The 25,089-nt window shown below is 38.4% G+C and overlaps 1 protein-coding gene across 1 annotated transcript in view; it reads right to left on the reverse strand.

Annotated features, from left to right (window-relative positions):
* Nucleotides 1–5,816: 5,816 nt before the first annotated feature.
* CFTR (CF transmembrane conductance regulator) overlaps nt 5,817–25,089 on the reverse strand; it is a 200,316-nt gene continuing 181,043 nt past the window's right edge. Inside the window, exons 25-28 of the mRNA XM_059932516.1 lie at nt 19,917–20,006; nt 8,266–8,438; nt 7,525–7,630; nt 5,817–6,365 (exon numbers count right to left, since the gene is read on the reverse strand). Coding sequence (XP_059788499.1) covers nt 6,165–6,365; nt 7,525–7,630; nt 8,266–8,438; nt 19,917–20,006 — 570 coding nt within the window. The 3' untranslated portion in view covers nt 5,817–6,164. The remainder of the gene's footprint in view (nt 6,366–7,524; nt 7,631–8,265; nt 8,439–19,916; nt 20,007–25,089) is intronic.

Here is a 25,089-nt window from a genome sequence, read left to right on the forward strand (position 1 = left end):
TTCAGCAGGCAGAAAATCAGTGTAGACATAGTCGAACTCAACAGCACCATTAATCACCTGGATATAACTGACATCTACAGACTTCATCCAACAACAGAAAAATACCCACTCTTTTCAACCCTGCATGGAAAATCACACTGTGGGCCATAAAAACCCTTAACAAATTTAAAAGAATAGAAATCGCATGATGTCTGCTCTCAGACCACAGTGGAATTAAACTAGAAATCAATAACAGAAGGATAGCTGGAAAATTCCAGAATACTTGGAGATTAAACATTACATTTCTAAAGAACACAAGTCAAAGAAGCAATCTCAACACAGATAAAAATATTTTGAACTAATTGAACATAAAAAAGCAACTTATCAAAATTTGTGGCATGCAGCAAAAATCGTGCTTAGACAAAAACTTATAGCATTGAATGTATATATTAGAAAAGAAGAAAGACCTAAATTCAATCATCTAAGCTTCCACCTTAGAAACCAATAAAGAAAAGCATATTAAATCCAAATTAGGCAAAGAAAAGAAATAATAAAGAATTAAATCAGTAATCAATGAAATTTAAAACAGGAGGTCATTCGAGAAAATAAACAAAACAAAAACTTGATTCTTTGAAAAGATCAACAAAATAGACAAATCTCTAGCCAGGCTAGCTAAGAAAATGAAAGAGAGGACATAAATTACTAATATCAGAAATGAAAGAGGGAAAATCACTACTGATCCTATAGGCATTAAAAAGACAATAAAAGAATAATGTGTAAAACTCTATGCCCATAAATTTGATAACCTAGAGGAGATGGAACCATTCCCAAAAGACACAATCTGCTAAACCTCAGACAAGAAGAAATAGGCAATTTGAATAGACCTTTTAAAGAAATTGAAACAATAATTAATAACTTTCTGAAACAAAGCACCAGGCCCAGATGGGTTCACTGGTGAATTCTATCAAACATTTAAGGAAGAAATTCTACCAATTCTCTGCAATCTCTTTCAGAAGATAGACACAGAAGAGATACTTTCTAACTCATTCTTTGAAGCCAGCATTACCCTAATAATAAATCTGACAAAGGCTTTACAAGAAAATAAAAGACCAATATCTCTCAGGAACATAGATGCAAAATGCTGAATAAAATATTAGCAAGTCAAATTCAGCAATGTGTAAAAAGAATTATACACCATTACCAAGTGGGATTATTCCTTGGTACACCAGGCTGGTTCAGCATTTGAAATCAGTTCACATAATTCATCACAATGACAGGATAAATAAGAAAAATCACATGATCATAACAATATATGCGGAAAAAGCAGTTGACAAAATCCAACACCAATTCCTGATAAAAACTCTCAGCAAAGTAGGATTAGAGGGGAACATTCTCAACTTGATAAAGAACATCTACAGAAACCCTCCAGCTAACCCCTACTTAATGGTGAGAAATCTGAAGCTTTCCCACTAAGATCAAGAACCCGGCAAGGATGTACCCTCTCACCACTGCTTTCAGCATCTTACCGGAAGTTCTAGCTAATTCAAAAAGAAGAGAAAATAAAATCATACAAATTGTGAAGGAAAAAATAAAACTGTCTTTGCTCATAATCACATACGTAGAAAATCCAAAAGAACTGACAAAAAAAAAAAATCCACTTGAAGCTCATAAGTGATTATTGCAAGGATGCAAGGTACAAGGTAAATATACAAAATACAATTACTTTCCTATTTCTAGTAATGAACAAGTAAAATTTGAAATTAAAAACACATTACCATTTACATTAGCATCCTCCCCAAAATGAAATACTTAGGTATAAATATTTCCTCTATGTGAGGAAAACTATAAAACTCTGATGAATGAAATAAAAAAGGAACTAAATAGATATTCCATATTCATGGGTAGGAAGACTCAATATTGTCAAGATATTGGTTCTTCCCAACTTATCTACAGATTCAACACAATCCCTATCAGAATCCCAACAAGTTATTTTATAGATATCAACAAACTGATTCTTAAGTTTATATGGAGAGAATAAAGACCCAAAATATCCAACTCAATAATGAAAGAGAAGAACAAAGTCCAAGAACTGACACTACCCAACTTCAAGTTTTTCTACAAAGCTTCAAGAGACTATAGTATTGGCAAAAGAATACACAAATAGTTCAATGAAGCAGAGTAGAGAGCCCAGAAACAGACCCACATAAATATAGTCAACTTAACTGTGACAATGAGGAAAGGCAATACAATGGAGAAAAGAGAGTCTTTTCAACAAATGGTGCTAGAACACCTGAACATCCTCACACCAGAAATGACTCTAGACACAGACCGTACACTTTTCACAAAACCTAACTCAAAATGGATCACAGACCTAAATATAAAATACAGAACTATAAAACTTATAGAAGATAACATAGAAAACCTACATAACCTTGGGTATGGTGATGACTTTTTATATACAACACCAAAGGCACGATTAACGAAAGAAAAATTGATAAGTTGGACTTCATTAAAATTAAAAACCTCTGCTCTGCCTAAGGCATTGTCAGGAGCATAAGACAAGCCACACTTGCAAAAGACACATTTGATAAAGGACTGTTACCCACAATATACAAAGAACTCTTAAAACTCACCAATTAGAGAGTGAACAACCCAATTAAAAAATGTGCAAAAGACCTGAACAGACATCCCATCAAAGAAGATATACAGATGGCAAATAAGCATATGAAAAGTGTTCAACATCACATCATCAGGGAAATGCAAATGAAAACAACAATGAGATAAGAGTATACACCTATTAGAATGGCCAAATTCCCAGACACTGACACCACCAAATGCTGGTGAGGATTCAAACAGGAATTCTCATTCATTGCTGGCAGGAATGAAAAATGGTACAGTCACTTTGGAAAACAGATTGAAGGTTTCTTACAAAATTAAATATATTCTTACCACAAGATCCTTGGTATTTACCCAAAGGATTTGAAAACTTATGTCCACACAAAAAGCTGCACAGGAATGTTTATTCATAATTGCCAGAAGTTGGACACAACCAAAATGTCCTTCAGTAGGTGAATGGATAAATAAACAGTGGTACATCCAGACAATGGAATATTATTCTATACCAAAATGAAATGAGATAGCAAGCCATGAAAAGACAGGGCTTTCCTATCTGAAGGAGGAAACAAATGCAAATTATCAATACTAAGTAAGAGAAGTCAATCTGAAAAGGCTACTACATACTGTATGATTCCAACTACGTGACATTCCAGAAAAGGCAAAACTATGGAAACAGTAAAAAGATCTGTGGTTACCAGGGCTTAGGAAGGAGGAAGGTATGAATAAGGGTTCACCAAGAATGAAACTTAATGTAAACATTGGATTTTGGGTGATAATGATGTGTTGATCGTAACAAATGTACCACTCTCGTGCGGGATGTTGAGAGTGGGGGAGGTTAGGGAGGGCTGGGATGGGGGGTGGGTTACAGGAACTCTCTTACTTTCTGCTCAGTTTTGCTGTGAACTTAAAACTGCCCTAAAAAATAAAGTTTATTAATTTAAAAACTTGAACTGGGATAACTAGAATAGAGCATGCTCTGAGACTGCCCTCTCAGGGTCACATGTGAAAATAAAAAATTTTTTCTCCCAATAAGAAAAGGGAGTGGGAGGCCTTGGCACTCAGTTGGGATCTACTGTCCATCTACCACACAATGGCACCTGCATCTTTCATGAAGAAACTCTGCAAGGAAGAAAAGGGGTCCCAAGAAGCCTCATCAATTAAAAACAGGGATTTGGACAAAGAATTCCACCCAGGTTCTAGTGTAGAAATCCTATTTCCCTTGATGAGATCTGCTCACTTGTCAAGATAGTGATAAAAATAGCTACTGCTCTTTGAATAAGCTTTCAAATAAATAAATGAACCCTTGTGGAATATATATCTTTTTTATTCTATAAGTCCCCATTTTAAAACAGAAATAAGCTCAAAAGTGTCCTCATTCATGAAAGTGGGGACACAAATAGTTATTTGTACAACCATGTTCATAAAAGCATCATCCAACATAGTCAAAAGGTGGAAGCAACCTAAGTTGTCCATTGACAAATGAAAGGAGAATCAAAATGTCATATATATGTACCTGCAATGGAATATCATTCAGCCTTAAAAAGAAAATTCTGACATATGCCACAATATGATGAACCCTGAAGACATTATTAAGTGAAATAAGCCAGTCACAAAAGGACAAATACTATATGATTCCACTCATATGAGGTACGCAGAGTAGTTAAATTCATAGAGACAGAAGATAGAATGGTAGTTGCCAGGAGCTGGGGGAAAGGATAAATAGGAAGTTTTATTTAATGGTTTCAGAGTTTCAGTTTTGCAAGATGAAAAAATTTCTGTGGATGGATTGTGATGATGATTGTATAACAATGTGAACGTACTTAAAGCCACTGAACTGTACATTTAGAAATGGTTAAAATAGTAAATTTTAGGTTATGTATATTTTACCACAATTTAAAAAAAGAAATAATTTTTAGAGGGCCTTAATTCACATGGGATTCTCAAGAAGCTATATCTAAAGGAAAGATTCATGTTTTGTGTACCATGATCCTTAGAGACTGAAGTAAGAGATCAATGAGACACGATTAATGAACACATCTGAAAACAGCTAAGTTTCACACAAATATATGGATTTTATTGACACACGATATTTTCCTACAGTAATAAATAGAATGCAATCTTAAGGGTTAGTTTGGAGTTGAGAAGGCAGTGTATCCTTGATAGGGGTGGTCAGATTTTGTGGTACCATTTTCTTTAGGACTGCATCTAAGAGGGAACGAGTGTACTGGCCGGGAATCACACAGGTGTATGCAACATCTGTGTGGGCCCTAATGTTTCTCTCCACACCAACAACATAATTCATAGACCCTGGCTAATATCCCCCAAGGTTTCCCCCCCTCCCAGTTTTAACATATCATAAAAATAGCTAGTGCCATAAAATCAACATTTCAAATATAAAAATTCTTTTATACAAATATAATTCATAATATAATCATTCTTAAAATACAGCCATTTATATGAGTTTGAAACATTATTAAAATAAATATTTCCTAGAGAAAATTTCATTTGCATCACAAAATTATAAAACAGAAGCATATAAAACTAATTCAAGATTGACTCTACTTCAGTGTGTCCATTATCTATCCTGCTCAGTAATATACAGTATGAAGTGCACATAGGTAGCCTGAAAACACACCACATCACCCTCTCTATATCTAGATCTTTGAATTTCATGTACATCTACCTGGAGCGCCCACAGCCTATCTGCCTACACACTCTCTACCTGGAGCTTCTGTGTGATGAAGGGTTTTCCTGCACCAATTTGCATTAAAGCGTTTTTCCAGCCATCCTTCAGTTCAGAAGTCTTATGAGCTTGTTACTTTCTGGAAGCAGACATCTTCACTTCCAAATCAAGGGAGCTACATCCTTGTTCCCTACATGGGACTGTAACAGCCCATTTCCCAGATAAGGGATGTTTTCTGATTTATTTGCATTTGGGTATTGCTGAATGGTACTAACCCTGATTTCCAAGATCGGGAAGTTCTGTCTCCTGACTGATACTTAGGTGCTATGTGGTGCACATTTTGATGGGCTGTCTTGTGACTCTCACAGCATTCCATTACTTGCTTGGAAACGGGGCGGTCTGAATCCTTAACAGACAATATAGCTGTGTTTTTAAATATCGTGGAGAAAGTGGAGAAAAAGGTATATAAACATATATAAGCTACTAAAGTTTCCAGTTATCATTACTTAATTGTATCTCTAAGTAGTATGATTACAGTTCTTCTTCAATAATACAAATGAGTAAGTTTCACTAAACAATAAGTTGAAGAATTAAGCTGGCTGACGTTTACAGTCACCTTTCCAATGACGACCAAAGGAAAAAGTTTTCAGGAAAAGCTGGCTTGCGATTACAAGCGGTATAAACCTTCAAGGATTTGAAGTACCTGTCACACGGTTTGACCATTGCCAGGAAGCCATTCATCCACCGGAACATCCTTAATTCCTCTTACCCGAAGTTTTCCTTTTTTTAAAAAACATCATTCATCCTTGTTTCCTGAGGCAGAAACTCTTTTTTTTTTTCTTCAACTCCATGCGTGAATGTCCCAGGCAAACCTTTGTTCTGCTCTCTAAAACCTTGTTTCTTGCACCTCTTCTTCCGTCTCCTCCTTCAGGGCAGCGATTTTGGACCGAGACCTCTGCTTGCTCGAGTTCCGGTGGGGGAAGAGCTTCAAGCGGACGGCGGGGCTGATCGCCTGCCGGAAGAGGCTCTTCTCGCTCAGCAGCCTCTGGATGGAGTCGTACTGCCGTACTCTATTCTCCTCTATGACCTAGGGAAGTGGCCGTTAGTGAGATCTCGGACAAGGAGGCAGGGCGGACCAAAGCAAGGCAAGAAGGGCACAGGCTCAGAGGATGAGGAAAGCCAGAAAGAACACACAGCGTCCGTCCAGAGGCTTGCAGTCTGAACAGTCAGGGAGAGCTCATTTCACTGCTGAGTCCTCGTGCTTTACGGAGCTTCTACCATTTGTGAAATTAGCTGTAATTTTTTACTTAGAAGCTGGGAGATTGTTTTTTTTAATTGGTATAGTACTGAACAATGTGCTTCTTCAGAGAACTTTAGAGGAACTAAGGGGGCTTTGAAAGCAAGAATTATTCATGTTAGATCCCTTATGCATTAACCTTACAAATGAGTGTAAGTCCACAGCACCATAAAGAGTTGAACCGCGTCAACAGTGGATTTGAAGCTTAACAATTTCAAATCGGTCAGGATGTGCCTGAGTTACTGTGCCTCCTTCACATGTTCAAGCTGAGCCTGACCGTAGCTGGGCAAGAGGTTGTGAGTCGGCCCCTAACTTGTCACTCGAAGCTTAGTAATAATAATGGTAATAACAATCCTTCAGTAAGGAAAGCATTTACCTCCAGGAGCCTGAAAAGCCTTAACAGAAATGATGTGATACATCATCCTCAGGATTTCCTTGTGGCTGAACTCAAAGGAATTTGTAAACATCACTTGAGAGACTCTGTGACAGTTTTGAAACCGCAATGAGAAGGTGGTTGGGAGACGCACTAAGCTGAGTTCCAAATAATAGCTAGAAAAATGAAATAAACCTTTCAACTACTGCATTAAAACCATACATCAGGTTGCAAGACAATCCAGGCCTGTCCTGGACCCCATCCATGGGAGATTTAGTTACTGAAAGCATCAGGACTTAGTCTTTTTCATGACTTGATCCCCAAATGAAAGAAGCAAAAAGTATAGATGTTCCAATTTATTAATGTAATTTAGTAATAAGCTGTTATTTTAGATTTGCTGAAATCCAACCTCAACTCGTTGCACACATCAAAGTGAGAAACTTGGGCAGGTATTTTGAGTAAAGCTGGATAGCTGTGAGCTTGTACATTGCTGTGACTTGCAGGAACCAGCACATATCAGATTGTTATCAAGAGTCAAAGGAGAGATGAGATCTTAGGTAAATTAGAAACACTCACCAAAAGTCGTTGACATTCCAACATTGCCTCTATCCTGTGTTCAGAGAGGATTACTGTGCAATCAGCAAATGCTTGTTTTAGGGTTCTTCGAATGATTTGGTATGTTCTAGCAAAGAAAAAAATACCGCATATAACATCACAGAACATTAATAATCTGTCTCTATCCTTGATAACATACCTATTCTTCTGTCAATTTAATTCCTTAAATTACTTATCTTTCCTTGAATCCTTTTAACAGAATGTTGCAATAGAGTCAGTCACAATCAGCTTTCCAACCACAGGGCAGATTCTAAGTTTTCATAAATAAATAGGACAAATATTTGGGAAAAAATTTCACAGTTTGAAAAAAGTTTCCCAAATAAGTATATTTTTCATTATGTAGCATCAATAGTAGTTCTTTATTTTGTGCTATAAATACTTCCTATGTTATAAATGGGATAGTAAGGAAAACCCTAAGGACCCAAGTATGCTTAGTAACTAAATATTTTATCACACATCAATAACGGGGAAGAGTTTGTATGAAATTGCAAAATTACACTGAGAAGAGAGTACACAGCTCTTATACTAGGAAATAAGTACTTGTGCTCATGTCAAGTAGTAACTGGGCAATTATTTCATATCTAGAAGGTAGTCTTCTGCTTGCAGACATGACAGCCTGATGGAAATTTGTGTCAATATGAAGTATGTCTCAATGATTCTTTTCCCCCTGTGTTATTAAATAGCAGGAATTCTGAAACTCACATTGGATCCAAATGAGCACTGGGTTCATCAAGCAGCAGGATCTTTGCTTTACTGAGAACAGATCTGGCCAAGCACATCAGCTGCTTGTGGCCGTGGCTTAGGACACAACCCCCATCCACAAGGACAAAATCAAGCTTCCCAGGAAACTGCTCTATCACAGATCTGAGTCCAACCTGCAGAAAAGAAAGAGGGAAAACACTGGGCTTAGGAGGGGTAGTTCACATACTGCAGGGTTAAAAACACTTAAGAGGCTGATAATCTGAAAAGATAGGAGTTCCAAAAGTTTAAATTTCATAACAACCCCCCACCATTCCTGCTATTTGGCTTTCACTGAACAAAAGACTATGTATAATCTTGGCAGCTCTAAAGCATCAGTCTACAGACTGTTTCAGCTCTGTACTTTTCCTTTCATGAGGTTTTCAGTGAGTGCCTATTCTATGCCAGGTGTCCTCCAATAGGGATTAAAGAGATGATAAATGGCCCATGGGCCCTGCAAAGCTCAGGGTTTATAAAGACATACACAGATAATTATAACACAATTGAATACATGCTAGAAAAGATAATATGTATAGAATGCAGTTACTTACTCTATCATGACAGATTCTTTTATGCTACCTTCCATTCTCTACTCTGTAATAATAGAGCATGAAAGGCAGCAATAAAAATCAACTGAGGAGCCATTTAAAAACACATATGGCAATGCACTACTCATCTCTTTAATTCATAAAAACTGACTTTAAGAAAGTCATGAAACTATGAAGTAAAGATAACTGGAGTTAAAATAGTGGTGTATTACTGGAGATTTAAAGGTGCTTAAATATTGGGGTGGAATATGAGAGTTGTGTTAGGGTCAATAGCTTATTTTTTTAAACTAGATAGGAAAAATAAATAGGTTGAAAAAGCAAATGAGATAGAGAAACCCATTCTTTTGAAATAAGATAAAAAATGAAACCTTGCCTCATATCACTTATTCAAATAAATGTGCATTGACATATATATTTTTGCCAAGCGTTGCTGAGTGTTTGAGACCTAAAGAGATACACAGATGATTATATCCTGCCCCTGGGAAGTCTGGGATTTAGTACTGGGAGGTAAGATGTGTTCCCACCTACCTGTAATACAGGCAGAATGAGATAATGGCCTTAAGACAGACTCTCATGAGTTCAGTGATGAATTTGGAGATGGCCTACATCACTGTGTTTGTTCAATAAATATTAACTGTGCCCAGGATATGTATTGCAGCCAATACTCCTTTCCTTGAGTGGATTTCTCATTAAAGCAACCTCACTTTGTGGGAATTCATTATGTTTGAAAAGAGTTTCTGAGATGGTAGGGAAAGTAAACATATTAATTAGACAAGGGGGACTATTCTCATGTATCCTGGAAGACTCAAACATAAAACTAATTTTGGATCTAACCAGCTGAGAATGTGAATAAGGGCTCTTGGGTGAGGAACTGGAGGACTTGTGTTCTTTCTCTCTTCAACTTTCGCTTTTTATTGGCTTCAGCCTGTGAACCTGCTACATCTCTCCCCTCTTAAAACAAAAACCCCTCACTTGCCTCCAGGTTCTCCTTTAGCTATTATTTATTTATTTAATGGATCTTTATTGGAGTATAATTGCTTCACAATACTGTGTTAGTTTCTGTTGTACAACAAAGTGAATCAGCCATACGCATATATATGTCCCCATATCCCCTCCCTCTTGAGCCTCCCTCCCACCCTCCCTATCCCACCCCTCTAGGTCATTGCAAAGCACTGAGCTGATCTCCCTGTGCTATGCTGCTGCTTCCCACTAGCTAACCATTTTAAATTTGGTAGTGCATATATGTCGATGCTACTCTCACGTCGCCCCAGCTTCCCCCTCCCCTCCCGTGTCCCCAAGTCCATTCTCTATGTCTACATCTTTATTCCTGCCCTGCCAGTAGGTTCGTCAGTACCATTTTTTTTTAAGAGTCCATATATATGCGTTAGCATACAGTATTTTCTCTGACTTATTTCACTCTGTATGACAGACTCTAGGTTCATCTACCTCACTACAAATAACTCAATTTCATTTCTTTTTATGGCTGAGTAATATTCCATTGTATATATGTGCCACGTCTTTATCCATTCATCTGTCGATGGACACTTAGGTTGCTTCCATGTCCTGGCTATTGTAAATAGTGCTGCAATGAACATTGTGGTATATGTCGCTTTTTGAATTATGGTTTTCTCAGGGTATATGCCCAGTAGTGGGATTGTTGGGTTGTATGGTAGTTCTATTTTTAGTTTTTTAAGGAACCTCCATACTGTTCTCCATAGTGGCTGTATCAATTTACATTCCCACCAACAGTGCAAGAGGGTTCCCTTTTCTCCACACCGTCTCCAGCATTTATTGTTTGTAGATTTTTTGATGATGGTCATTCTGACTGGTGTGAGGTGATACCTCATTGTAGTTTTGATTTGCATTTCTCTAATAATTAGTGATGTTGAGCATCCTTTCATGTGCTTCTTGGCCATCTGTATGTCTTCTTTGGTGAAATGTCTATTTAGGTCTTCTGCCCATTTTTTAAACTGTTTGTCTTTAAATTGTTTGTCTTTTTGATATTGAGCTCCATGAGCTCTTTGTATATTTTGGAGATTAATCCTTTGTCTGTTGCTTCATTTGCAAATATATTCTCCCATTCTGAGGGTTGTCTTTTTGTCCTGTTTATGGTTTCCTTTGCTGTGCAAAAGCTTTTAAGTTTAATTAGGTCCCATTTGTTTATTTTTGTTTTTATTTTCATTACTCTAGGAGGTGGGTCAAAAAAGATCTTGCTGTGGTTTACATCAAAGAGTGTTTTTCCTATGTTTTCCTCTGAGAGTTTTATAGTGTCTGGTCTTATATTTAGGTCTCTAATCCATTTTGAGTTTATTTTTGTGTATGGTGTTAGGGAGTGTTCTAATTTCATTCTTTTACATGTAGCTGCCCAGTTTTTCCAGCACCACTTATTGAAGAGGCTGCCTTTTCTCCATTGTATGTTCTTGCCTCCTTTGTCATAAATTAGGTGACCATATGTGTGTGGGTTTATCTCTGGGTTTTCTATCCTGTACCATTGATCTATATTTCTGTTTTTGTGCCACTACCATATTGTCTTGATTACTGTAGCTTTGTAGTATAGTCTGAAGTCAGGGAGCCTGATTCCTCTAGCCCCATTTTTCTCTCTCAAGATTGCTTTGGCTATTCGGGGTCTTTTGTATTTCCATACGAACTGTAAAATTTTTTGTTATAATTCTGTGAAGAATGACATTGGTAGTTTGATAGGGATTGCATTGAATCTGTAGATTGCTTTGGGTAGTATAGTCATTTTCACAATATTGATTCTTCCAATCCAAGAACATGGTATATTTCTCCATCTGTTTATGTCATCTTTGATTTCTTTCATCAGTGTTTCATAGTTCTCTGAGTAAAGGTCTTTTGCCTCCTTAGGCAGGTTTATTCCTGGGTATTTTATTCTTTTTGCTCTGATGGTAAATGGGATTGTTTCCTTAATTTTTCTTTTTGATTTTTCATTGTTAGTGTATAGGAATGCCAGAGATTTCTGTGCATTTTGTATCCTGCCACCTTACCAAATTCATTGATTAGTTCTAGTAGTTTTCTGGTGGCATCTTTAGGATTTTCTATGTATAGTGTCATGTCATCTGCAAACAGTGACAGTTTTACTTCTTCTTTACCAATTTGTATTCCTTTTATTTCTTTTTCTTCTCTGATTGCCGTGGCCAGGACTTCCAAAACTATGTTGAATAAGAGTGGTGTGAGTGGACATCCTTGTCTTGTTCCCGATCTTAGTGGAAATGCTTTCAGTTTTTCACCATTGAGTATGATGTTTGCTGTGGGTTTGTCATATATGGTCTTTATTATGTTGAGGTAGATTCCCTCTATGCCCATTTTCTGGAGAGTTTTTATTGTAAATGGGTGTCGAATTTTGTCAAAAGCTTTTTCTGCATCTATTGAGATGATCATATGGTTTTTATTCCTTAATTCATTAATACGGTGTATCACATTGATTGATTTGCATATATTGAAGAATCCTTGCATCCCTGGGATCAATTCCACTTGGTCATGGTGTATGATCATTTTAGTACGTTGTTGGATTCTGTTTGCTAGTATTTTGTTCAGGATTTTTGCATCTATGTTCATCAGTGATACTGGTCTATAATTTTCTTTCTTTGTGATATCTTTTCCTGGTTTTGGTATCAGGGTGATGGTGGCTTCATAGAATGAACTTGGGAGTGTTCCTTCCTCTGCAATTTTTTGGAAGAGTTTGAGAAGGGTTGGTGTTAGCTCTTCTCTAAATGTTTGATAGAATTCACCTGTGAAGCCATCTGGTCCTGGACTTTTGTTTGTTGGAAGATTTTAAATTACAGTTTCAATTTCATTACTTCTGCGCACGGGCTTTTTCTAGTCTCAACCAGTGGGGGCTACTCTTTATTTCAGTGCACGGGCTTCTCATTGCAGTGGCTTCTCTTGTTGCAGAGCATGGGCTCTAGGTGCGCTGGCTTCAGTAGCTGTGGCGTGCAGGCTCCATAGTTGTGGCTCACGGGCCTAACCGCTCCACGGCGTGTGGGATCTTCCCAGACCAGGGTTCAAACCCGTGTCCCCTGCATTGGCACACGCATTCTTAACCACTGTGCCACCAGGGAAGCCCTAGCCATTATTTAATGTCTCCTCCTTTTCTCATCTAGAAATCTTAAATAATGAGTGTGTATCTGTTTTCTCTACTGCCTGAGACCATAGAACATTTTTTTCCCTTCTTCAAACATCTATTCCTTGCCTTATGAGAAACCACACCCTCTATGGACATTTCTTCTTATTATCACATGTAGGTAATTCTCCCTCTTCCTGTCCCTTGAATATTAGTTTTCCTCATTGCCAACTCTCCAAATGCTCCTTCTGAGATCTCATTCATGCTCAGAGTATCGACTACCACCGATAAGCGAATGATTTTTCATCTTTATCTCCAGCCCTGGACCTCTTCCAAATACTTCTTAATCTTCCATCTCCGTGCTAGCCCTATTACAACAACCCTAGGCCAGGCCATTATTATCTCTTAAGCTTCATACTGTAATCTCAAGTTGATTTGTCACCTGACAACCTCACAGGGATCCTTCTAAAATATAGGTTTGACCCCATCATTTCTCTGTTTTAAATCGTATGGTGGCTCTCCTGCTGACAGAATAACTGAACTCTCTCACATGGCACATAAGGCATCCAGAATCGAGCCCCCTCCACTTTTACTTCCAGCAGCACTAAACACTCAGCTTGTAGTTCCCTATACACTTTGACCTTCTCAGGTTGGTGCCATTGCTTAGCCGGGAGCACCATTCCAAATACTCCTGATCATCCTCTAGGGCAGTCAGGCACATAGTCACAGAAGCATGGGTGCAAGTTCCCCTGTTAGACTGTTGGCTTCCTGAGGGTAAAGACATGTGCTCTTTAGCTCAGTACCAATGCCAGACACATTGTCAGCCTCAACACATCCATTCATTTGTTCAACAATTGTGTACTGAGCCCCTGGAATGCTGGCCAAACAAAACAAACACAGTTTTGATGAATGACAAATAAATCCAATTTAAGGAAGAATGACAAATGGTAAATGAATGAGTGCTGGTTTTAGCTCCCCCAATATGGAGTGTGATCTAAAACCAGTCACTTCACCTGTTGGTGTGCCTCCATTTTCTCATCTTTAAGACTCTATAAAACCCCTTATAAACAAATTATAAAATAAGAAGTTCTTTAACACTGATAGGTCAGTATTTCCTTTCAGATCAATCAGAAATACTTCAGAATTTTTCTTAAGTCAAATTAAGCATCAAGAAAAGTACTGATGAAAGACTGGAGCTATGAAGTCACACAGAAGTGGCTTTCAGTCTGCACTCCACCACTCGTTGGCTGATGCTGTCAGATGTGTTACTGGAAGTCTCACTTAGCTCACTGGAAAAAAATGGAGAAAATGCTAGGATAGACTTCAAAGGCTTGTAATGGGGATTAAATGGGATAATTTGTGGAAGGAGCTTGCCACAGAGTGTAGCTTGTGGTAAGCACCTAATCCACCCTAACTATTAGTATTGTTAGAGCCTGGGAAATCCCAAGACATGGGCCTGGCCACTGAAACACTTCCCTGGTATGACAGTATGATTTGTAAGATTCTCCCTTTACAAGTTACCTTGGAATGCAAGTTAGCAGGAAGTGTCACAATACTAGTAATTTACATCATGCTTAGTAACAAGATTGAGACTTTGGTAAGAACGTTGCAGCATGTAGTCTCCCTTTAGATTCACACCAATCATACCCTAGTTTCCTAAGGCCATACGGGGAAAGCTACTTTAGTGTGTTATACTTTGTACTTTCTTGTGATAGAGAGCTGAGCAAAGCGTGTGGTTCTTACCCAAATGAAACTATTTCTTAACACAAGTAAATAAGTACCTAAATATATAGCACTGTCAATATTTAGAGAAGAAAACTGTATAAAATGAGTGACAGAGACACAGACCAATCTAGGGTGCATTTTGCCACATTCCTATCTCAACTGTTTTACTCACTATCAAGTATAGTAAAAATCTTTTAAAATCATATTCACTAGAGAAAGGTCAACATAAGTTAGTAAAACTTTAAATTTGAAGTCAGTGAATATTTAACAAATGTATTAATTACCTATTTTCTGCCAGATATTGTGATAGGCTTTGGAGAGAAAATGGGAAGGAAGATAGACTAGTAATTGGTTTTTAAAAGATATAAAGTTCTTGTTACCAACTCCATGTGCTGATAAGAATGGCTTAAATTAACCTCATGATTGTTTGGGTGCTTAGTCATGTATTCCTTAATAGACTCTTAATGAGAGTTTATTAAAGTCTAGGCACTATGGCCGACCTGGGAATTCAAAGATGAATAACACAAGGCTCTGCCTTGAAGGAACTCATGGCTCAGACAGGGAGAAAAATAGTAAGTGGGAAATTACTGTTAAAAGAGAAAAGAGCTATGGGGGGGGGGGGGGAAGACTTAAAGGGAACTTGCTACAAAGATCATCTAATTTAGTGATCTTTAACAGCAGAATTCTTTAAAATTAAATATATACATGTATATACACACATATACATATATATTCCCAATATAATGTTATTTACACTATTGTCACAAACCACTTTTCAACAGATTAAAAAAAAAATACAAACTTTAGATTAGCTCTGTCCAAACTAAGGTGAATTTTAATTACTGGAATCTAAACATTTCTAAGTATTTTTGTTCCAACTTAGCATTACAAATAAATCAAAGCATCAAAAGTTTGTGGATATAAAGAACTTTGGGAAGAAAGAATTTGCCAGCTCTATGCGGTTGAGCTAATAAATCATATGTATTTCCAAACTGCTATTTACAAAGAAGAAATTTTATTTTGTGACATATCAAACTAAAAAAATGTATTACAGTCTGTAAAGGACCAGGCATTTTCTTCAAAGTGTTGACTTTTGCTATTGCTGCACTCTGGAATGTTATTATAGAGCAAGAGTTTGCTCTTGTGATAAGGAAACATGAAAAAAAAAAATCAGAAAAGTGAACTGTGGTTGGACTGGGCAGTAATAAAAATAGACTCTGTCAACTCCTTTAGACACTCCTTTTGCTATTCTACAGGTTTTCCAGGGCAAATTTTCTGCTTAAAAGGCCACTATTTCTGTTATTTTGTTTGCCCTCTAAAATAGCTTACCTGACTATCGATGTGTAAGGAAGGAAACTATTTTCTAAGTAATCTAAAAAGCAAGCAATTACCAAAAAGTCTTCCTTCTAAAAGCATTCTAAACCATTCTAGAACCAACAGATGTGCTGCTTGGATGACACTGGGTAACACAGACTGTGGTGAAGGAGCCTGAGATTATGGACAACACTGGGAAAGCTCACTGTGGCGAAAGAGCCTGTGAACCAGAAATCAAGGGAGACAGCTGTTTCTGCGCCCACCACCCATCTCAGCCAAGTCCCTCAGATGTCTCAGGGCTCAGTGTCCTCATTGTTAATGGTGATACCCGTTGTGTGTCAATCACAAGGCTACCTGCATGATACATTACACATGAACCATTAATTTATTCATTTAAATAAATGAATCAGATCATTCATTCATTCATTCATCCATCCAATCAATGTTTACTGAACACCAACCACATGCCCAACACTACTCTAAGCAAAGAAATACCACAGTGAATATCTCTGCCCTCAAGGAACTTACAAGCCGGTGGCGGACATGGACAAGTTAAGAGGTAAATCTCTCTCCCATGCGAAGAAAGCTGTGAAAGGGGTGTAGGTATAGGAGACACGTAGGAGGGGATCCTCCCTCACACCTGGAGCATCAGGGCAGGTTTCTGGGAAGAAGTGATGTGTAAGGAGAGGCCTGAATGAGGAGGAGGAGCAGGCAGTGAAGGACTGGGGGGTGCCCCAGGCACAGAGCGTGCGAAAAAACCTCTGCAGAACAGAGAGCACATGGTGCCTTAGAGGAACCAAAGGAATTCAGTGTAGCTGGATCCTGGTAAGCAGAGGCAGTTGGGGAGGGAGTTTAGAGAGGCAGGCAAAGATGAAATCATGAAGGACGTTACAAGCCACCTTGAGCAGTGTGGACTTTGCCCAATGGGCAATAAGGAGCCTTAAGAAGGGGAGAAACAAGTGCTCAGATGCAAGGTTGCAAAGAACAGAATGAACTGTAGGCAGCCAGTAAGAGAGACACCAGACAGGAGCCTGTTTCTAAAATCCACATGAGAATTAGTAGTGGTGTGAGATGGGGATGGAGAAAAGTGAGTACATTCTAGATTTTTACAGGAGACAGTCTTGACAGGGCTTGATATGTGAAGACAGGTGGAGAAATTGGGAGTCAAGGATGAGACCCAGGTCTTGGCTTTGGGCAATGAGAAGCTGGTGATGCCATCCACTGGAATTGGAAACGCAGGACACTTGTGCGGGTGGGGCAGCTAAGAGACTCACTTATGGACATAAGATGCCTGTCCATGCTGAGATGTCAGGTAGGGAGCTCTGGAGACAGGCAGGTTTGGGAGTCATCAGCACAGAAGTATTAGTTAGAGCTAAGAGGATGCATGATATTTCCCAGGAAGAGTAAGTAAAGTAAGACAACAATTAGGATTCTGGTAAGCAACAACATTTAAGAGATGGCCAGGTAAAGACCTCATGAAAACATGATTACAATAGCTAACATTTACTTACTACCTATTATGTGCCAGGCCTTAGGCTGGGCCCATTATACATATTAGCCTGAAAATGCACAGCAATGCTACCAATTTATTAGACCACAATGTTAGGGTCAACTTTTTTTTCCTCAAGATTCAGCCTCCTTTGAAATTCTCTTTGGTCTACACAGCTGGTAAAGTCAGTGCTCCTGTGGAGAAGCTATCTGGTCCTGAGTGGTTTGGGAAGGGGAAAATGAGATCTTTGTAGTTCTGGGTCTTAGAAATTCTTTCCCTCCCTTGGACTTGTTTTAAATTCATCCATAGAATTATAAGGCATACAGTGCCAAGATGAAGGTATGGGCCTAGGGTACAAAGGGTAAGGAAGCTGCTTTGGCCAGTTTTGCTTCCAAGTCTTAGAGCTTGTAACTAAGCATGTTCCTCATGGCTTCACACAGTTCAGTCCAGATCTGCAAAGATAAGGTTTCACACTGGAGTGCAGGGCCCAATGCAAGGTAGGAATAGAGTGTTTCTTGGCCTGACATTGTCATCGTGCACACTTTTGATTTCCGTTTCAGGGAAAGGGGAGTTACAAAGAATTGGGATAAGATTCAAGTGTTTGGCTCTCTGCTGTTATTCAATTCATTTCCCTCTAGAGAAACAAGTCATACAAAGGTCACAGAGAGGACTAGACGAAATGAAATTCAATCCCAGTTGGCCCTGGCCAATCCTGGTTTACACCTTTTGTCCCATTATCCTGTCCAGGTGAGAAATTGACCCCTCCCCAAATGGTCCTGTTTGGGCAAAGTATATGATCAATCATATAGGACTAAAGTCCAGACCCCACAACTTGTAAACCAATGCCTTTTCTGCTTCTCTGGGATGTTGCTTTTTTGTCTGTACTCCATTCTCAGGCCTCCTCAACAAAAATTTATCACTACTACTCAAACACATGACAGTACTGTAAGGACAGCAGCCCATCTCTGTGTTTGAACAGCAAGTTATTTTTAAAAGGATCAGTAAAAAGATACACCTAAGTATGAGTTGATCAAATAAAAATCTAAACAGGTAAAATTTCTGCATATATTGGCATTTAAAATCTTAACCATGTCTTCTAAAATTTTAGATTATTTTTATGATCCTGATTTCCTGTAAACTTTATTGTGACTTGGCAATACTTGCAGATTTTATAAAGTCTAATGTCTTCCTTTCAAAGTTTCTCTCCCACCACATTGTGTTCCTATAGTTCATTCTCTGAAGTCACATCAAAGACCTTAAAATGTGTCACTTGCAATTTAGTTAATGTTTTCTTTAAAACCCCTGTTTGTTCGGTAATAAGGAAACTTTGATAATGAAGACGGTTAATCTAAGTGCATTTTATTAGGGGCATGTTAAGGTTAGACACTCAATGGGTAAGTGTTTAACACTCACAGGCATTTCAAAGCTTCTGGCAAGATCCACTCTGAAGGGAGGAAGCAAAGGAAAGAACATTTGGGATAAACAGAATTGGGCTTTACAACAAGGACCAAATATGTCAGAGATAATGGAATAAAGCTGTTCCCTGAGAAGACCTTTGCATCTCAACGTTCTTAGGTCCCATAATTGTACTCTGCCACCATCCAGAGCTTTGGACATAAACCTCAAGTTTAGTAAACTGGAACAATTTATGTTCTCCTTTTCTTAAATATAATGCCTGTATTTCAAGAATTATCAGTTAACACCTAGGGTGTCTGTTAAGGGAACGAAGAATCCCACTCTAGTTCTCCCCCAACCCTAAATTCCTCCATATAATGCCTTCAGTTATAATGAACCACCTGGTGGGTAAATACAGGGTATTATTTAGGAATTTAGATTCCATTTTAATCCATGTATTTCCTATGGTGTCCTAATGACCTCAAGGAATAGAGTCTGCCACATCTAGGTCATGTGGTATTTTGGCTGGAGGTGCTCATAGCCAAAGCCTCTGAAGGCAGTTGATTTCTGGTGACTTCCAGAGAAGATTGTAGCCATCTGCAGGTGTTCTAGGATGATCATTAACCTTTTGTGCTAAACCTATACTTCCCAGACAAGTATATCATGTCAAACCAAAGCCTCCTTCTTGTGCTGGGAAAGTTTCAGAACCCAGACAGGGAGTAGATGAGAAGGTGTGGACAGATGCGCCTCTGTGTCGGGAATGATCCTGGTGTGCTGTAGGTGTCTGGGTCTCTCCTAGTTCATGTCTCAGTGATGCGCATTTGGGAAGAAGGCCGAAGTATACTATCTCTGGGGGCTGATAGTTGGAGACTTACTACTGAGGAAAGGGCTAGGTCTAATCCAGAAAACTTGGTGCTTGAGGTATATCAGAGTTTACCATTTTAAAGTTATCCACACACACATGCACATACATGCACAAAGTGTATAAAATTCTCTCAGCTGTGATAACCACTCGTGTGTTATGAGCAACCTTTTTCAAAATTAATTCAGTGAGCATACTTACCTCATCAGCAACTTTCCATATTTCTTGATCACTCCACTGCCCATAAGGATCCAAGTTTTTTCTAAATGTTCCATAAAAGATGAATACTTTCTATAACAATAAAAAAAGAGGAAAGCATGAATAACCTAAACAACTTTGTATATTTCCCTCATTTTATTGTGAAATATTCCACAGAGAAAAAAATATTTTAAAAAATAGCACAACAAACATCCATGCACTTACCATCCAGTTTTCTTAAATTTTTATCATATTTGCTTTGTATCTTTTTTAAGAAATAAAATATTACAGCTACATTTGAAGTCTCTTGTTAACACTTATCTAATCACAATGTCCTTAGAATAAAGAAATTGAGATCACTATAAGTTGTGGGAAATTAAATTCTTTTTATTCCTAGTAATATTCCTTACTATGAACAAATATAATATAAAATTAAAGTTAAAATTATAAGTTTATGAGTTATAATTAACTTGTTAGAAGAAATTCCTATTTTGTTCATGTATTTTCCTTGGATTTCTTTTATGATCCTAGCTTCCTCAGGGATTCTGAAACTCTATGAATTTACAGACACTCAAACACATATGTTCATATGGTCTAAAACCAAGGCACACTTCTACTTATACAACCAGACAGACACAGGAGAGTGTCACGACTTAGAAATCAGTGAAAGAACGAAAATCAAATATTTGTTTAACTGAATGCATGTCACAGAAGGGAAGGGAGGCAGACAAGCTGGATCCTGCTGAGGTGGCAAAATGACAATCAAATTTCCTGTAAGGAGCATTGCACAACTATCACCCCTACTTGCTACATCACTGTCTACTTAGGTCTGCCTATATGAATAAAAAAATTTTTTTAAAGAAAATCACTGTCTCACTGGGAAATGCTGATGCAACAATAAAAATAATATTTAGATCTCTCTCTCTCTCTCTGTACACATGGGTGAACTGAAAAATACTTTTGACGTAACATTCAGAACATTTTTTTCTTTACCATTTTTCTTTTGCCTTTGGTTAATAACATCCAGTCAGGAGAACTGAGAACTAAATTCTTTGAAGCTTTAGTTTTCACTAATTGCCTTAGACTAAGAGAGAATGCTCAGTGCCCAACTGGTCTGTGAGGAACTGCACAAGGTAAGTCACCCCAGGTGAATGGTGTCTGTGCCTCTCAGGCAGAAGGAGAGTATCCTCACCATGGCAGCCAAGTTCAAGGAGAGTCACATTAGAAACCTCATTCCCCGGGGCATAATTGATGGCTTAAAGAACAAAGTTGTGGCCAGATATCACAGGAACCCTCTGGAGAAGGCAACAAGACTTATGCTGGTATTTCTTAATCTGCATCAAATCACGTTCCTAAGGGATGCTTCCATTGCTTTACAGAAGTGAATATAAGGGCTTCCCTGGTGGCGCAGTGGTTGAGAATCTGCCTGCTAATGCAGGGGACACAGGTTCGAGCCCTGGTCTGGGAGGATCCCACATGCCGCGGAGCAACTAGGCCCGTGAGCCACAATTACTGAGCCTGCGCGTCTGGAGCCTGTGCTCCGCAACAAGAAAGGCCGCAATAGTGAGAGGCCCGCGCAGTGCGATGAAGAGTGGCCCCCGCTTGCCGCAACCGGAGAAAGCCTTCGCACAGAAACGAAGACCCAACACCGCCATAAATAAGTAAATAAATAAAATTTTAAAAAAAAAGTGAATATAAGAGACAAATATATGACTCATAAGAGATGATGGATATATTTGGACATCCTCCTCCAAGCTTCCAAGTAAATGAAAGTAATGTCCAAATAAGCTAAAGAGAGCAGACAAAGTGTGCTATCAGGAGATTCTGATAAAGAGAATTAAATAAGAAGTGGCTCCAAGAATGCCAATGTATTATTGAAGCAATTAGGTTTATTTAGTATCTAAAGTTCAAAGGCTTGCCAATGGAATTTTGCCATTTACTGTTTTTCACGTTTTCTTTTAATATTATGTTTCTTTATATAAAAGCTTCTAGCATTATTGAGAAACATAGGAAATAACAACTGTGAGGGTTTACCAAGTATAAGCCAATGTACTACCTCAGTCACTAAAGTTATCTCCACCGGGAACTCAGAGGCCAGAACACAGAGCTCCGGTCTATGGCAGGCTTACCATGTGCCAGGTAAGGCTCTTTACATGTGTTATCGCTTTTTATCCTCATATCAGCCTAATGAAATAGATCTTATTGTACATGAAGAAATCACAGCTGGGAGAAGTTAAGTGACTTGCCCAGGGTTACTTAGCTAGTAGTTATAGAGTTGGAATTCAAACCTAAGAGTGTTTGTCTCCAAACCTGTGCTCCTCATAACCATAGCAAAACGCCTCAAGTCCTGGGCAGACCAGTTTTTATTCCTATCTGGAGCACAAGAAAGATGAAAGGTTGAACAGGTGCCGCCCACTGGGTCCATAAAGAGCCCATCAGTGCTCGGCAGCATGGTCATAATCCAAGCACTGCTATCCAGCCTTCTGGTCACAGGCTCAGTTCCTGCACTGGGAGTGGAGATTTTAGCTTCCTGTTCCTATTCAGGACCTGACTTGAGGGCTTTTATATGGGTTACAGTGACCTTGTAACTTTCAAAGAGACTTAACATAGCCAATGGAAGAGCACAATAGGAAATTTTACTTTGGCCAAACGGAAAAGGCCATTATTCTGGAGGACTGTGTAGAGGCCAAAGGTGTCATAACATCAAAGCAGACACAGAAGTTATAAAGGCAAGGTGCCTTGCTAAGGTGCTGTGGCAATGCAGCTCTGGCCTGGTAGGTATACCTGTGAACAGGAACCCAATCTCTTTGAGCCTTAGTGTTACTGTAAAATGGGGAGATGCTACCTTTCTTCTCAAATCTGCTCTAACTTTGGGCTTTCCCATTTTGATAGATGGCACCTTCGTTTTATCAATCCACAAACTTTGGAGTCATCCATGACTTATCTTTCTTCCTGATCCTCCTAAAAGGAACCAATCATCAGTCCTGTGGATTGTTTTCCCCAATATATCTCAAATCCATTTGTTTCTCTATCTCTACGGCCACCACATAGTTCAAGCCACCAGTATCTTTCTCTGAACACTCTAAGAACCTCCTCATTGGTTTCCTTCCTTTCACTCTTGCCTCCCTCCCAGCCCACTCTCATTTAGCAACCAAAGCAATCACCACAAGTGTAAGTTGCATCATGTCATTAACCTTTAAAAAAACTGACAGTGGCCTTCCATTACATTCAGAGCAAAATGTAAAACCCTTAAGATGGCCTACAGACCCTGCACGATGCAGCCGCTTCCACTTCGCCTGTCTCATTTAGTGCCCTTGGCTACTCCACTCCCTTTTTCACTCCAGCCTCCAGCCACCTGGGTTTCTTTCACTTCCTCAGTTCACTTCACACATTCTATCCTCCCTGCCTGGGAATCTCATCCCCTACCTTCTTCCTATGGCCAACTACATCCTTCAGGTCTCAAGTTCAATGTCACTTCCTCAGAGAATCTCTCTTGATTCTTAACACGGAATAAGGTCGTCCAGTAGGATACGGCTTATAGTGAATATTAAAATTACATATGCATTTATGAGCATTTTGTTTTTAATGTCTATCTCCTCTCCTAGACCATAACTTTGCTGTGTACCCTGTCATTAGCACACAGGCTTTACATAGTATATGCTCAGTAAACACTGCCTGAATAAATAAATGGGCTGATGTGAACATAAGAAGTAAAAACTATGAAACATCATAGCCACAGTTCAGCACATACTATTTTTCTTCCTTTTGAAAGAATAGCTACCACAACCCAGAGTGTTTAAATGAATAGTACTAACAGCGCATTAAAACTTTGATGTTTGTAATTGCTTGAGAAATGGTATGCCTAACTTTTTTCACAGTAGCCTGATAATTTATACATAATAAATGTATGGCAATATACTATATATTACTCTTATTTAAAATAGATATATATTCAAAATTACAAAGGAAGAAAGTTTTTGTTGAAACTAGACATCCAAAAGTTTTAGATGTAGTGGATTTGATACCATTCAGAAATTCTATAGGTCTTTTGTTTACAGTTTATTGTCTAGCATTAAAATAATACTTTAATTTTAACTTTAAAGAAAAATTAAGTGAACAAACTGGTTCAGTTAAAATTCAGTTTCATACAATTAATCAAACATTCCATTCTTGTCTGACAAATAGTACCTGGCACTCATTTGCTTTGAGGGGTGCCAGTGGGTGTCCCATTGTTTTCTATACTATTGGAAACAGTGTTTCTACAAACTCATCTCTAAAGCTGAGAGGTCCTTGGAGGTCACCTATGCCCTTTTCCTGGTGTACGGATGAAACAGCCAGGGTCCTAAGAAGTTATATGGTTTGGCCAAGGAGGCACAGTCCGATTGTGCAACAAAAAATACGCTGGAAATTATATATCACAATGATCTTCTACCTCTCTTTCAAGAAACTGTTCACCGGTAGGAAAATTAGGATGTGCAAATATTTGATATTTATGTAATGTCATCATGTATGTACACTACAAAGAACAGTTCTTGGGGCTCAAGGAAGAACAAAGAGAGCACCATTGTTCGCCACCTGACTCATCTCTTCCCTGAAGCTGACTCCTCAACCGCTCAGCTCAGTGGCGATGGCTGAGCCTGTGTGGGGCGTTCAGGGCTGGCCACGCATCACAGCAACAGGCATTATGCTTTAGCCTTGGAGGTCAGATGAAAAACAAAAAAGCATCTGTCTTCTGTGGTTATTGAGTGTAGTATAAATTAAACAAGTGGGAGGAATGACTCCTTAAGTATATAGTGTTGTTTTGTTTTGGCTCAGAAGGGGGGAAAAATATATATATACACACATATATACACAATATGTATATATATACACATACAATGTACAGTTTTATTAAAATGTGGCTCAAATGTTTATAAGCATCAAAGTGTCTGTGATCTTGCCTTTTGGCAATGTTTGCAAAACTGTATTATACATTGAATTTGTACAATAAAAATTCATCCAATATGAACAAATCGAGATCCTAAGGTTGGATTACAGAATGTCTAAAAATAAATGCTGCTTTGCTTTTAGGAACATCTAGGAACAAAAACAAGGTGAATTTTATTAGTCAAAAATGTTTAAGGTTGATAACAACTTGAGAATAACTTTAAAATTTTGATGTACTTATCATTTATTT

The sequence above is a fragment of the Balaenoptera ricei genome, chromosome 9, assembly GCF_028023285.1.
Source record: "Balaenoptera ricei isolate mBalRic1 chromosome 9, mBalRic1.hap2, whole genome shotgun sequence".
Taxonomy (NCBI): domain Eukaryota; kingdom Metazoa; phylum Chordata; class Mammalia; order Artiodactyla; family Balaenopteridae; genus Balaenoptera; species Balaenoptera ricei.